We start from the raw sequence: 15,857 nt of genomic DNA on the forward strand, positions 1-15,857 counted from the left end.
CTATTTTTTTTTTTAATGTCTTAATTTATTTGAATTGTTTATATATTCTGTTTGCAATGCTGTGGGAAAACTCAGCAAGAGGTGTAAATGGGTGTAGCTCCGCTGAGTCTCGGGGAGATGCAGTGTTTTACCCCAGCTGAAGAGCTGGCCCTGCGCATGTTGCTTACAGAGGCCTGGTGTCTACAGCTCAGGGAGGCATCCTGCAAGACGCTGATCTCTAGGACATCAAAGTGGCTCCATGTTGCTTTCCATTGAGAGAGCTGTGTAACCGAAACTGGCCTAATCTCAGAGTGATAAGCTCTTGCTACTTTGCAGCACAAAACCTGGGACTAGGGCAGAAACAGGCTGTTTTTTAAAAATCTCCTATGGCTGCACTTCCATCATTTATTGTTAATGATGGCCTTGCATCAGAGTTTGGAGCTGGATTAATTCAGGAGCATCCCTTGTCTCTGTTTGATTCCAATGCATACTTGGTAGCCGTGGGCACCGAGATGAAAGTCACAGTAAAAAAAAAAAAAAAAAAGCTAGAATCTTCCCCCAGCCCTGCATTTGAATTGAATCCACTGAACATTTCTCCTAAAAAACAAAATTGCGGGTAACTTTAAAAATTTGCCCCTGTGGCACCATAATATGATGAGAACCACTCTTCCAACAGCATTTCCAGTTTGTCTACTACTGAGAGGTCCCTTAAATTTCTCAAAAGCCTCTCTTACTTCCAGTTTGACCTCTTTTGAATGCTTGGAGAGGTGGTTAGCTGTGTTGGTCTGAAATCATGCAAAATGCAGGGCAGGGTGACACCTTCAAGACTAAATTGTTCAGAGAGGCATGAGATTTCATAGGCAACTGCCTGCTTCATCAGATGCTTAAAACCATTGCATTCCTAAATATCTCATTGAGTTGGCTGCGACAACTTCTCTGAGTGAGGCGATGCTCACGCTTTCCAGCTTGCTTAGTCTCCTTTCACTTAATCTCGTGCAAACCCAGAATAACCCCATTGTAGCAGAGGATGTCACAAGGCTACACAACTGGAGAGAAATCCTGGTTCCAGGCAAGTCGAATGTTGGCTTCAAATGGGCCTAGCATTTTATTCCAAGTGTGAGTGAGATGAGATCAGTCCCAGTGTTACACAAACATGGATAAGCCTTCATCCAACCTAACACCTTGTGAAGTTCTCAATTCTCTGGCACAGGCTTTGGCAACTAGAACTTATCAGACACCAACAGGCCTGCTGGTAAAAAATATTGCCATTAAAAATAGTTTTCCCTTTTTTAACATCCGTCTCAAAGGACTTTGAGATCCTCTATAGAAGTTGCTGTGCAAGTTCCAAAGGCTATTTATTTTAAATATGCGCTATTTATAAACTAATTTAAAAGTATTTATAGTCAAGAGAGTATGTAATAACTGTCTCTCTTCTTCTATGATAAATGGCATGATTGTATTGCCAGTCACTCAGTATGTACATATTGTACAAGCTGCTGTTGTCAGGTGTAAAGACAATATTTGTTCTTGCAGTTCTCAAGCTGTTTAATTCTGTATTTAAATATGTGGTCAGAGTTGTTGTTTTTTCTTTTGTTTTTCTTCAGCTAATAAAATGTTAACAGCTAACTTAAAAAGCAAATGTGGGTAACTTCTTTTTTTAGACGGTGTTTAAATGAAGCACAGCATCTAAGAAGCGGGAGGAGGTCTCTGTCTGCAGGAGGGAGAGGAGTTAGCTATAATATGAAGGGATTGTTTAACGAGGCCAGACAGAAACGGGACCTGTGGTCCTCTTCTACTCTCCTACTAACACAGCCATTCTCCCTATTGTTAGTGCACCAGGGTTACGTGGGGTCCTGGGCTAAAATCATGAAAGGGAGAGCTAAATACCACATGAGAGCCTCTGGAAAGCAGCCTGGGGGGTGTATCTGCTGTTTGGACAGTGGCAACAAAAGTTTTCTCCATGGTTCAAGAGGGACATACTCCAGGGCTGTGATAGTTGGCTAGGGCCTGAATCTAGTCTCTCTCAAATAAATCTACCAATAGTCCAAAACTTCACTGAAGTCAATGGAGTTACACTAGTATAAGGAACATGAGCTCCTACATTGGCCGCCTGCGTAGGGGAAAACTTCACGTGCACTGAACAAAAGTTTAGAAGAAAATGTTGCCTCTACCTATGCACTAGAACTTGCTGGTTTTGGTATCCGTCAGTATACTGACTTCAAGCAAGATCTAAGGAAAAAACTAAGAAATAACTTCCAAGCAGTATGTGTTTGTTTGATGGCTGATGCTTCTATTGGGTTGATGACTGGGGAGCGCTTCACATGTCCATAATAGGGTATACAGCTCTCCTGAGTCAACTCTCTGCTGATTCAATTCACCAGGCACATGGGGACCTGTGAAAGATCATAGATAACAGATAGTACATAAAAAAAAAAAAACCTGACTTATTTAGTGCACTGTATATAAAGCAACAGTCTAATAGAAATAGATTTCATCTTTGGGGTGCTTTGGTTTTAAGGCCCAGACTGGGCCTGACTTCTACCAACGCTGAGCTGACCCCAAACTCTACTTGAAGTCAGGAGAAGTACGGCATGCTAGACATCAGGGGAAAATCAGGCCCAAGTAATCGAAAGCTGAACATCTAGAAGCCGAAAATTAAAGAACACTTGGAAATTGGATAGACAGTCTCTTCTGGAAAATAAGTTCAGGACCTGACGACTGAAAAGCTTGAGACATTCAGGCCAAAAACAAAATGCAATTTTTAACAGCGAGAGCAATGAACTATTGGAACAGCTCTACAGGCAGTGTAGTAGATACTGTATCAGCTTAAGTTTTTAAATGTTGATTGAGATGCTTTTGTAAAAGATAGAAAATGAATGCTTAGGGTCCATCACAACTTAGGGGACTTGATATCATAATGGATGAGTAGGACTCTTGGGAGTTCAGAGGAGGACCAGAGTTTTCCGAGGTATTTATTTGCCTAATTATGCAGATTGATGCCTTAGGGAATTTACAAAAGTACCTTAGCGTATTAGGTGACTAATTAAAATGGGATTTAGTTGACTAGGCATCCAACAAGACTGTTAGCAGCCTTTACGTCATGGCAAACCTGGTATTAAATGGTTTTAGCGGTGCCTTCCCATTTAAAAATATATTGGCTAAATACAGCCTCATGGAAGTCAATGGACAAAGCTTTCAGCTGTAGTGAAGGAAATTTCCCATTCTGAGTCTCTACAAAAGAGGCTTACGCTTCGTGTGACATTATTGGCACCAGTGCAAGAACTTTATGCAACTCTACGCCTCCGCTCTCAGGGAAAGCTGTGGAGAACCAGGCCGCAAGACTATATTAAGACCTCACTTGGAAAGAATGAACTGAAAACACGCAAGTCAAACATTTGCCCAAATGCACTGCAACACCAAATTACAGTTGGCACCTTGTCCTAGTTTAAGACCTGGTATGGGTATTTTCAATGCACCTGGGGGCTTTTGCAGACAATAGGAGGAAATGTGGGGAGTTAATGTTGTTTTACGTGTATGTTTGTGGGAAGTAAAACCTGGGGTTGGACAGGAACCAGTGATCTAACATCTGTGGACTCTGTATAGACCCATTTTGTTTGCCAGAAACCACCTTGAATATTTATTTCCCTGTCAGCATCTGGGCATGGATTGATAGAAGAGGGAGTGGGAGCTTGCCAGTTAGAGGTGGGGTTTTCGGGATCTGGCTGAAGGTGCCAGGACAGGTTTTTCAAGACGCCGCAGACCAGGAAGGTAGGCAGCATTGCAATCAAGCTTGGTGGGCAGAGTTTCTAAGCGGGAAGTTTAAACTGAGATCTGCCCAAAGACTCGTCCTGTGCCTGAAAGCACCCCAGAGAAACTTTCAGGGTGAATATTCATGGGTCACTAATTGGTACTAATAAAATGAGAGTTCCTTAACCAAGTCAGGTTTCCAAGGAGCACTTCCATTTTGCCAATGGGCACCCCTTTCTAGCTAGGGTGTGATGGCACAGCCACCGCTCTAGCTCCAGAAGGCTGAATTTAAGCCCTGCCCTGGACTTGTGCTGAAGACTGTCCTCAGTCAACGTGGCCATATACGTGAGCTCCTTGTCATTCAGGCTGGGAAGTCAAAAGCAGCCAGCCATGAGTCTAGCCCTGCTGCTCCCTTGAGTGCCTTTGCCTAAATAAATGGGACTGCCTTAGACATATGACCCGAGGGACCCTTGAGTTTCTAACCCCTCTCCTAGCTCCCCCTTTCTGGGGATAAGGTCTATAGAATAAAGGGCCAGAGTTGGGGGCATCTGATGGTGGTGGCTCTAATAAGCCAGCTCTGGTATATAGGCCATTTGTGCCTTTGGAAATCTTCCTCGTGGACTTGTGCTCAAGGCTTGGGCCCCTGTGAAAATCTCAGTTTTAGAGGGAACACAATATAACGAGTTAAACTGAAGCAAATCTATGCTGTTAGCGAAAGTGTCTAGAATTAGTGCTTCTTGGCTCTCAAAAATGCATGGCTGGCAAGAGGATGTGACGACTACAGAGTTTTGCAAATGTGGAAAAATCCAGCTGCTGTCTGAACGGACAAGTCCACGAGCAGGAAAAGAAAAATACCTAACTTCCATTCTGTCGCTAGTGCGGATGAGTGCCGATGATGTCAACTTTGTCAGAAATGAATTGAATTGCAATTCTCCAGCTTGCCTTAAGCCGTTCTGAAAGGACATGCCTTTTCTGCCTCATCCAGGGCTGAAGAGCCTGTTGGAACATCCAACTACTTGGTACCTTCTTTGAATTACTGCCAGCAGAGAAAAGCTCAGGCTTACACACTAAGTAAGTTTGGTATGTTTCCTAAATGGAAGCATTTCGTGTCCTCTCCCACAGCATCAGTCTCTGGATATGGATCCAGCTTGACTGGGGAAAAAGAGGAGGAGGAAAGCAACAGGATGTATAATGCGGAGGTGGCTCCACTGGATAGGAAACAAACCAGTTCTGGAAATACCCACGTACACACCCTATATACCGGTCCTGAACTATGTTTTAATTCCCATCTACTTTAACCTATGTCCTACTAACACACTGTGGCTCTGTTACTAATCTGAATTGGTTATTATTTTAGTATAATTTTCCAGCTGCTCTAATTACTGGATTATTGCACAAGGATGCCTTGCTTTTGTTTAGCGGTTGATAGGTTCTACCATATCGTCCATCAACAGTCTCAGCTTTGCTCCAACATAAACAGCAATGATTTTCCCTGTGTTTTAAACTTTTTGGTTCGTGGCATTTGGAAGGAAAAGCAATAGAAGTTGGAAACGATTAGAAAGAGATCAGGATGCATCCAAGTCCCAGACTGCAAAACTCCAAGGTCTTGGATATGTCCGGATCATGTGCCTCTTAAGGCTTGAGGCTAGCAGAAAGAACTGATAGGAGAAAAGTACCTGGTTATAAAAATCTGGCACTGAGTTTCACAAGGTGCTGCAAAGGGCTGTGGTGCTGGAAGTTAAATCTATTAACACTTAGAGAAAGCAGACACTATACACACATGCATACAAGAAGCTGGTCAGCGGCTGGCAGACTTTGTTCATATCAGATTGGGGATGTTCCCTCTCTGTACTGACCGGGTGATTAATACTAGGACTTTGTATTTAGTCTGACATACCTTGTATAAAAAAAATAATGACACTTTAGGGGGAATTCAAGGAAAAACAATAAACACAATATTGGGATTGGAGGAATAGCATAGCCTTAAAAAAAAGTTTGGAAAAGATGGTAAGCTAAAAATCTATCGGCCCGACTGCCTGAAATAACCAGAGTATAAAATCTCAGTGTTAAAGCCCTGATTGAAGTATATAGGAGTTTTGCCATTGATTTCCAGAGGGTTCGGTTTTCACTGTAGGAGGGGAAAGAAAACAAATTAGCGTGGTCCATGGTGGCATATGGAAAAAGAAGATTGAATTGAACAAGCTAAATTGAAGCTGAGTTTCAGAAAAACATCCCTAGTTTCAGATTTCTTAGGCAAGAGAGTAACATAAAGAATTGAAGCTTCCATCAGTAGGGTTATTTAAACTCGACTGCACAAATCTCTAGATAATCAACTGTAGTGAACATGCTGTACCAAGGCTAGGTCACCAATTATCCTTAATGTCTCTGGTACCATGTTACATCACTGCATGTCGCATTCCCCCGTTTGTAAAAAGAAAAGGAGACAGCCATGCAGACATCATTTGTAAACAACCATGAGAGCTGTGGCTGAAAAATCTCTGTAAGAGCTAGGCTTCATTTTATTAGTATGACTATTGCATTATTAGCTTATTATGATCGACACCCTCCTAGAGCTTCATTGCCCTCGCAGCCAGAACACTGTCACACCAAGATGAACCGTCCTTTAAGTCACACACCTTGCAAGTACACAAGCTGCTTCCTATTGTTGTACCTGCTTGTCTAACTTCTCCTGGGAAGCCTTGCTGCGGAATAACGCAGTGTGTGTGGACGGACTTGGGACGAACTTCAGTCCCAAGTCCGTCTACACGCAGTGTTACTGCACTTGAACGGCTGCACGTGTAGACGCTGGCCTAAAAACCACTTTCTGCGCAGTAAGTTATTGCACAGTACATTTAATGCAGAGTAAATGCACGTGTAGATGCAGCCACTGTCTCTCTTTTCACATGTGCAGTATTTCAGTTTTCCCACTTCTGTTGCCACTTGGAACCAGGGCAGGGGCAGCAGTGAATATGGCGGTTAAGGAAGAAATAGGTCTCCAGGAATAACAGTAAGTCATTTTTTTTAAGCTATTGGTATTTCACTCTTGTTGGAGCACACGTGCACACCTCTAGTGTGACTTAAGTGAGGTTACATCAAAGTTGGATTGACTCAAGACCTGATACATGTACTTTGGTTAAAAACATAAGAGCAAAGTCAATGGGATGGGCTGTATTTCGAATCCACTGAATGGTATGGCAAGTTGATTCAGGTGTAAATTGTCACAGATTTACACCCCAGTCATCTTCAATGGAATCAGGAGAGGATTCCACTACTGAAGCAAGGACTAAATATAGGTCCTAATCTCTGGGAGCTTCCTGTTTGGTTCACCATGCAGTGTCCCACGATGCATAGCAAATCCCACGGCTCGGGGCTATATCTCCCTGGTCAGATTGGCACAGCTGCTGCTGTCCAAGCAGACTGCCATAACCTCCTACCCCCCTCTGGTGTATGGAAAAGATTACACGGGTTTTAATGGCTCTGCAGCTTCTGAGCCATGAGATGAAATGTCACTATGACCTAAAAGAAGCGGTGCGTGATGCAATGCAGAAACAACAGCACAACTGCTTGGGAAAGCTTCAGAGGAGGAAACAGGTACGATGAGAAGTCGGACTCATCTGGATATTATCAGGCGTCTGCAGCTGATAGCTCAGGTAATTATGAATGACTCTGCTTGCCTAATTATACTGGAGACAGACAAATTCCTAGTGAAATGACAGGAGAGGGAGAGAGAGAGCGCCTAAAATAGACTCCTAATCTATTTGTACACGTCCTACCGTTTCCATGTTGTTTTCTTTCCGTTGTGGCTGGATCACAAGCAATGTCATGCTGACTTGAGCTCAGCTGGGGAATAACCAGGTTCCCTAGCTCCTCAGATCCAAAAGTCCAGGTCCTCACAGGTATTTAGGCAACTGCTCCTGACCTCAACCAGAATGCCGTGCCCATGTACCCTAGAGTATCTGTCCCACACTTCAGCAGTGCTGTTCTCAGCTCAAGTACATGAGCTATAATGTATGTTTTAGATGTACCACATGCTGACCAGGCCAACCATGAATCAAATTGCCTGCTGAAAGGTTTCAATGTGTTTTTGTCTGCTGTAATTCCCCAAATCAGCCTGAATGCACAAGCTTTTCTGCCTGGGCCACCAGGAAAAGGCCGTCTCACCTAGTTTGCTGTCTTCGAGTCCATCAGGAGTATTTTTGGTGCAATCTATCCAGTCTATCTGGCTCTCTCCTGATGTTTGAAGCAGCTTGCCCCTTCTCTGCAGCAACTTCCCTGGCTTCCAGTGTGCTTCCAGGTTTTGAAATGGATCTAACTTGACTAATAGCTGCGGTTATGTGGTCATTTCCGCCTTAATAATGGGCCTAGGCATTTATCCCTTCTGTCAATTCAACAGCACCTGAGTTGGCTGAACGTCGGAGCCTGGCGCAAGACTTGTCACAGGCCTTTGCCCTGAGAGTGATTGGGGAATGCAGGTAGGAGCAGGGGTCGGCGCTTGCTCTGATGTAAACTGCATTGTTAACTATATAGCGTATATACGCTCCCCTGGTTTGGAGTAGTCAGTCCCCAGCATTAATTTCCCAGGTCTGTCCCCTACGGGCCATTTGAGTTTGGGTCTGTTGCAGAGGCTCAGTCTGTATCTCAGTGGTCGGTGCTCTCCACTACCGCAGCCCGGGGGAGCCCTAGCTTGACCCCTTTCTAGCCTTTTCTGGCCTACCCAGGTGTTCTGGCAGCCAGATGAGGCAAGTTGCTATAATTAGCCCATCCACTTTCTTTCCCCTTCCGCAGCACCGACGCTTAATTTGTCCTGTTGTGCAACTTCACTTTGGTAATTTTTGTGAACAAAAGGCAGGGAAGGAAGGAGCAAGACAGGTTCCACCAGGCTCTGGCTGAGCTTAGGAGCACCTTGTACTGCAGCCAAGCGCTTTAGCAGCATAAGAGGCATGCGCTGTATGAGCCAGAGGAGAGGGGTTACCAGGGTATTTGAGGACAGCTCCTTAACCAGCTGCCAAATACTTGCAGATATGTACATCAGCCAAAGCCGTGTGTTTTTTACTTTTTGTGATATTAGCTATTGAGAGAAGTTCTGCTTTCACTGTCCCTGCTGAAAGCCCAGGTTAATTCAGAGATTTTAGGGAACTATTCCAGCCTTGCACTGGTCGGACTCGATGATTTATTGAGGTCCCTTCCGACCCTAACATCTATGAATCTAACATCTATGAATCTATGGTGTCCCTGGAAGTCAAGTCACCCTCCACCCACTGAGCATTAGTGAACACCTGCTACAGATTAGAAAGAGCAGAGGTGGGGAATAACTAATAAGGTATTGAACTGTGGTGGGGAACTTACTGTTCTGCCGAGGCAGCCGGGGACATGCACTGTAGATATTCTCTGCTGGACCCTGTCCTTGGAGACGTTCGAGCGCGCTCAGCCTCTGGCTTATTTCACGGGTCCCATTGGAAACTGCTTCTTGGAAAGACGCAAACATGTAGATAGCAATGGCAGCACACTGACTGCCTTCAAATCAGTCCAAAAGCTAAATGTGTGGATCGTTTATGATTCAGGATACTGCAATAAGCTAACGGTTGAAACTTCGGAAGTACCGAACGTGCGCATCTCCCATTAATGGAAGTCATGCATACTCAGCACTTCTACAGATCAAGCCTTAAAGCAGGTACAAAATGGTGCTGCTAGAGTCATTTCTGGGCAAAGACTCTGTTCATTAGGCTTTATTGTATGGATTACAAGTTGCTTCTTTAAAGGTCATTGAAATACAGCCCACCTGTCCCTGAGATGCCAACGTGACACAGAATGGAAGGGCCGGGCCCAGGTTTCACGCCTCATTGGAAATGGTTTTATTGACTGTCCAGCTGTTCTCCAGAGGTGAGGTCAGGTGAGAAGTCGGCAATGGTTTGCTGTACTTGATAGCTACATCACTTAAAGTACTACTGGAAAGGCTCAGATGCCGAGGGGAAGGGCATGCCATTACAGCCAAAAAAGCAGCTATTTTTGCCGGTATTTGTGAATTTTGTCCAGGTGACTATACCGCTTCTAGGGCTGCCTACCATGTTGATAGTGAAAAATAAAATTCCTTGCCTCTTGGGGGAGATAAAGTGAATGCTGCGAATGTATCTAAAGCAGAAATCCACAGTTTTTGAGAGAGAAGAGAAAGTCGACCCTGTCTGCTCTTAGTACCGCATAGCGGCGTGCACTCTTTATCCCACAGTCTGTTCGATGTGGCTTTTTACTTACCTTTCTTCCATCGTAGTAGTTTCCTCATCATTAACATAGAAGCCATTAGCACTGGAATTACCAGGATAATGCTTATCAGGATATAAGGGCTATCTTTCCGTTTGCGCGTCACAGGGCTGGAAAGTCAAGGGAGGAAGTGGTTTTAGTGCCAGTTCTGACATGCAGATCCACTCCTCAGCTTCTATGTCAAGACATAATTATGTGAGCCTGAGGAGTGATGTCATTTTGGGGACAGTTAATTGTACAGAAGTCGGTGATGGAGGAAAGCGGCTGGAACTCACCTTTTAGGATAGTGGTGGCGAGCAAAATTGTTTGTCCTGGGACCCTCCGTGACTCCCTGGGTCATGCTCCCAGTTGTTTCATAGGCAGGAGTGCTGCTTATGACTCTTGCAGGCGTGCTCGTGGTGCCTGTAGTGGAGCTGGGGCTTGATGCCACGGGCAAAATAGACGTTGCCTTTCTTTGCGCAGTGATTTGGGCTGGCTTGGTGGCTAGAGGAAAGCACAGCACAACCTGATCCTAATGAACCCCCAAGCAACTAATTAAAAAGAAGCTGTTTGCTATAAAAGGCTCAGTCCATTTAGTACGTTGTGATAAAGGAAAACAAGAATTGATTCCTGCTGCTGTTAAAAGCAGGGTTTGTTATGCAGTGTACATTCAGATTAACTGCTGCTGCATTTTTTTTCCTCGCAATTTCTTTTTTTCTTCATTTATTTATTTCCTAGCAAATGTCATAGTCCAGGTGAGGGCTGAGTGCGAGGGGCCAGGGCTGAGCTCGTGTGCAATGGTATACCGTTGACATCAGGGGTGTGACCTGGGTTTACACCAGAGTAAGCAGGAGCGTGGGCAAGGTGGTAGTGCAATGGAACGTAGCCGCGGGTGGAGACCGTGCATGTGGAAAGAGAACAAGAGAGGTGACAGCACTGACTGACATCCTCCAGATGGACCGTGCTACCTGACTGACCAAGTGAGACCAAAATCGGAGGCGGGCAAATTTTAAAAATATAAAGCTCTTGAGCAACATCCTGCTTTCACTTCCTCTTCTCCTACCCTGGCACTGCCGTGTGGGTGGAACTGAGATTTGCCTTGGTTTGACCTCTAGGAGGAAAGGCACTAATTGGAAGGCCACAGCCTGGCAGTATCTGCGAGAGGATGTTTTTCGTGACCTGCACAGATGTTTACAGCAAACACCACACCTTGAACTCGGGGGCAAGCCTGCTGTCTCACTCTGCTAATAACTAATAAGTAATAGTTCTTATTAACGACTTACATCCCTGCATCTCAGAACACCTTACAGAGCAAGTCCCATTGCTATCTCCCTCTTACAGGCAGGGAACCTGAGGCACAGGTGATGTGAACAGCCTGAAGTTACCCACTAGGCCAGTGGTAGAGCTGAAAACCCACCCAAGGGGCAGATCCTCAGCCAATATAAATTACTGTGCACCAGCTAAGACGTGCTGGCAGACTCCCTGAGCCCTATGCCAATGCCTTGTTCACCAGACTGAACCGCCTCTGTGTTCCCCCAGTTTACATCTGTGTGACTCCCCTGATTTTAATGGCATGACTCCAGAGACCGGTCCCAATGGGAGCAGAAAGCAGAGTTACGCTGCGTGTAATCCCTGAAACAGAGCCAGGTCTGCCTTTTCCTCAGCCAACAGCCCCAGGGGAAGACATGGAGGAAACAACAAGAGCTATTGGGAAGGGCTGCGTGTTGCATAGCACCACCTGGCCTTTGTGCCGGAGCATTGCAGAGAAGGGAAAATAGTCCCAAGCCCTGCAAAGAAAGCTCTTGGATGCCTCTGTTGCAGGCAACATCTGCTGCGATCGCCACGTGTTTGAACTTAGAGATGGTACAAAAAAAAATAATATTGAGTTGTGAGCGGCTTCTTCCTATAGATACATGTCTGAGTATTTAGGCTTTGTTAATGCTTTTCTTGATTAAGTATTATAAGGTGCTCAAACGTGCCAGAGAGTTAATTAGGGTGTAAGCGTTCCTGGATAAAGAGGCATATGGACAGATAGGGATGATCTTACTGCCCTGTTCCTCCTTTCCTCAATACTTGAAATGGGGATGGTCCTCATTTTAAAGTGAGAGTCAAAGTTGAGATGATGGAGGAGCTCTGAAAAGCACTGAACAGGCTCAGCTCAGGTAGCTGCAACCCACATTTTGCACTCATATCACCTCCTTGTGCTTGCTCTTGCTAGAAAAGAGCCGAGGGCCTGTTAGAGCCAGTTCTCCAACCCCAACCCGTTAAAATGAAGAGGGATATGTGGCTGACATTACCTTGAGTGGCAGGAGCTTGGCTTGGATGACTCCTTGGTAGCATCTGGACAACACTTATCACACGGGGGGTGTTACGCCTTGGGTATTCAGCATGCACCAGGCCTGGTCCAAACGGAGCTTTCCCTACATGGAGTACAAACCAGTGCATGCTTAGGGCCATGGCACACTGTTACACTGCTAGGCAGGCAGAGAGTGTGCACGAGGCGCTGGTGCACCATCAGTGTGACTACGCCCACAGAGTACATCTAGGCTGCAGACACACATCCTGTACACACCGCAGCACCCAGAACAATACTGTACCGTCAAAAACTTTCAGGTCCACTTGGAGGGTCCACGTGCTGGGTCTGTTGTTTATCCTTCCAAACCCACACATGTACAGCCCAGCATCCAGCTCCTCCAGTCTCCTCATTTCTATTTGGAATATCCCTTTCTTGGGCAAGTTTGTGAGGGATACTCGGTGATTGTATTTGTGATGGGTGAATGGTGAAGTGGAGATGATGGTGGTACAATCCCCTTCATTGCTCTGTTTGCACCAGAATTTTCTCATGTCCTGGTTTTTCGTGGGACACTTTATAGTGACAGAGCCTCCACGCCAACCGACCACAGTACTGGGTCTGAATGCACTTGAAACTGAGGGCACAGAGTAAGAGAGTCATGGGTTGATGTCCGTTGACACTAAAGCAGAGCATTGCATAGGACTGTGTTTTTTATCTCTGTTCCCAACCAGCGCTGCAGAAACCCATCCTGCCCCCGGCCTTTCTCCCACTCAGTTCCACCCATAACAAAAGCCATTTCTCTCATGCATATTGGCAGGTCCCAGGGGTCTCAGCTGTATCCCATTCTTGTTGTAGCACTCTGTACTTCAGGTGTGTCACACTAAGATCTTGTCCTTGCTAGGAAACCTGCTGTGCTCTTAGCATGTGCTAGCTAGCAGGAGATAACTGACATAAGGGAAAAAACAATGATTTGGACATCTACAGATGTGTAAATTGGATTTTACCTATAGCATACGTTATGTTAAAAGGGGTTATGTCACTAAAGTAAAGGAAAATCAGCCCCCAAGCATGTTCTTAAAGGAAATGACTGTCTCAACCTGAGTTTCAACATGGCGCTTTGAAAATGGGGAGTTTCATCAGTACCTATTGCCTTAGGAGTGTGATCCCACTGGAAGTTAGCACTTCCAAGTCACTAAGGTGCTTCTGAAATTCCCACCCAATATTTCTAAAAGCAGAGATTCCCTGCAAGCCCTTTCAGATCCTAATTACTGAAGAAGTGAGATTCAAAACACCAGGAGCAGGATATTTCCATCACTGAGAAAATATGGAGAGCCTGCCCAACATCGTATGTCCTCAAATGGGTTGGTTCCTGTCTCTTCCACCCCATGCGTCTCCGAAGTAGTTCAGGGAGATGCAGTTAGCTGCGTTCATCTGAAGCAGATGGCAACGTAGAGGTGCATGTTACCAACTAACTGAATCGGAGACCTGCTTGTCCTTTCATAACATCTGATGAAAGAAGTTTCCTGCATCTCTGATTCAGTTAGTTGATAAGGTGCACCTTTATTTTGCTTTTTGATTGAAGTATTTTGAGTCACGGGGAGCACTTGTTTGAACTCTCCTTGCATTTAAACATGAAGGTTCTCAAGTCTGGACTTCACTTCTCTGCTAAGGAGACACATCCCAAGTCTGTCCCTAAGGAGACACATCCCTTTAGGACATCATATAGTGCCTTTCTCCCACATCACGGTTTACAAAAAAACAACAAAACTTCTGTGATAAATATTGCTAAAAAGAAATCATTCTTCATCCTTAAAAATGCAAAGGTTTCAAGCTATTCACTCTTCTGGGAAACCTGCAGAAATATTACCATCAGACAAACCTGACATTTCAGACTTACTTGGCTATCTGTGCCTTTTTTACAGAGGAAAACAATTCACGAGAGAAAGTGTCAGAGGGGGAAAGAAAGCCCCTTTTTGATTTACGCTCCAAGGAAACAGGCCCACTTGGCTGTTTAGCTCTAGGTCCCTGCCACGTAAAAGCAAAAATGAAAACCAATAGCTGTGTTCCCTTTGATTATTTCCCTTTTAAATCCTGAATATGCTCTTTAATCAATGCAGCGCTTACCTTGCACCAAGAAAAAGAATACACTGATGAAGTCCATTCTCTCTCTTTGTGAAATGAGAGGCCCAGTGAGTAAAGTACAGTGAAAGCAGAGCACACACAGAGATACCGTCTTGGTTCCTTGTGCTATGTGTTTCCGGAAACAGAAAGAAATAGAGCACAAAAAGAAGGAACCTGGCTCGGGTATGGTTCTGTATCAACCCCTTCCTCTCCATACAAGCAATATGCAAACCACAAAGGAAACCTTATAGTAAGGTTCAAAATAGATTGTACTCAGCCAAATTCATCCTAGGTGTAACCCTCTTGTGAGGCTATGCTCAGGATGAATTATGTATTTCCTTAGAATTTCGTCTTACACAGCCCCCGCGCCAGTTGGATGTGTGGGTGTTTTAGAGATACCCCTGAAAACACAAGAGATACAAAGTAATGTAGGAGTCTGGCACTTGTTCCACCAAGCTCGTCCTGCTGCGTCACAAGTCCCGTGACGGATATGGCTGAGTTTGCTGTGATCCAGGTGACCAAGATAATGTAACTTCTGTTCAGACTTGAATTTCAGCAGCTTGAACGTTTGGATTGATCTTGGGTGTTGCATAAGGGAAACGGTAGAGCAGGGTGCCCCAGAGAAAAGCCATTGGGAAAAATATTGGGGGAAGCTGGGGTGGGGAGCACAGAAGAGAAAAGGGAAAGGGACTAGATTAAGAGGACAACAGCCCCTTCATTCCTGGTCCTCAGGCCCGAGGGCTTGTTTTTAGAAGGCATCTCACGCTCTTGCTGCCCTTACTGGGACTCCTCCATGGTTACAACACCGAAGGACTGTCCGCTTAGCACCACCCAGAGCTGAATTGCCTTCTTATTGCAAAGAAGGGCAACATTATCTATCTCCAACCAATGTTTTCACCAAAGGAGTCAGCAGGACAGTCCATGTGGGGCCTACGGTGGGCATGCCCCAGTGTGTATTTAGGTTGATTTTAGAGGGTGTGAGAAACCAGTCATTACTACTTAAAATAAGAACAAACCAAGAAACCCCCAACCTATTTTTGCTCATGCTGTGCCGTACAGTTACAAACACAGCCCTCGTGTGCACTGGAGCAGGTGCTCTGGGGCAGGGCTGCTTCTTTCCCTCACTTGGGTATTATTGTAGGCATCGTCCCATCCCCTGAGCTGAGCTGAGCTGAGCAGAGCCAAGCAGCCGTGCAACCCCCTGTTATCTGATGGTAAACCACAATGCTCAAGTGCACAGCAGGCAAGGTCCGGAAGTAACAGCGAACCGTACAAGCCTTGAAATGGAGACTCGAGGCGCCGAGAGCCTGGCTGAACGTTTTCATTTAAACCTACGAGCTGAGTTTCCTCCCACTGACACCAGGTTCATGCCTATGTGAGCGTATTGCCATTAGGGCAGTAACACCTCCTTGTTTCCATTGCAGTTCCTGACAGGGAAATGAACCCCTGCAGGCCTAAGACAAGGAGGTTTTGGGTGGGCTTT

General features: G+C 45.3%; 1 protein-coding gene across 1 annotated transcript; it reads right to left on the bottom strand.

Annotated features, from left to right (window-relative positions):
- Positions 1 to 3: 3 nt before the first annotated feature.
- On the bottom strand, positions 4 to 14,506 carry FCMR (Fc mu receptor). The gene is made up of 7 exons (XM_014609112.3): positions 14,378 to 14,506; positions 12,558 to 12,887; positions 12,258 to 12,380; positions 10,257 to 10,464; positions 9,976 to 10,091; positions 9,073 to 9,189; positions 4 to 2,372 (listed from the first exon to the last, which is right to left on the bottom strand). Exons 1-7 carry the CDS (start codon positions 14,412 to 14,414, stop codon positions 2,221 to 2,223), a joined length of 1,083 nt encoding a protein of 360 aa, XP_014464598.1. The 5' UTR covers positions 14,415 to 14,506; the 3' UTR covers positions 4 to 2,220.
- Positions 14,507 to 15,857: the final 1,351 nt, after the last annotated feature.

This window comes from Alligator mississippiensis, chromosome 14 (genome assembly GCF_030867095.1).
Source record: "Alligator mississippiensis isolate rAllMis1 chromosome 14, rAllMis1, whole genome shotgun sequence".
NCBI classification, from domain to species: Eukaryota; Metazoa; Chordata; order Crocodylia; family Alligatoridae; genus Alligator; species Alligator mississippiensis.

Coding starts and splice junctions, on each gene's coding strand:
- FCMR (XM_014609112.3), bottom strand. CDS start 14,414: ATGGACTTCATCAGTGTATTCTTTTTCTTGGTGCAAG. Junction 10,092..10,256: donor CGCCACCACTATCCTAAAAG/GTGAGTTCCAGC, acceptor TTGACTTTCCAG/CCCTGTGACGCGCAAACGGA. Junction 2,373..9,072: donor CCGGCTGCCTCGGCAGAACA/GTAAGTTCCCCA, acceptor GATCTTTCACAG/GTCCCCATGTGCCTGGTGAA.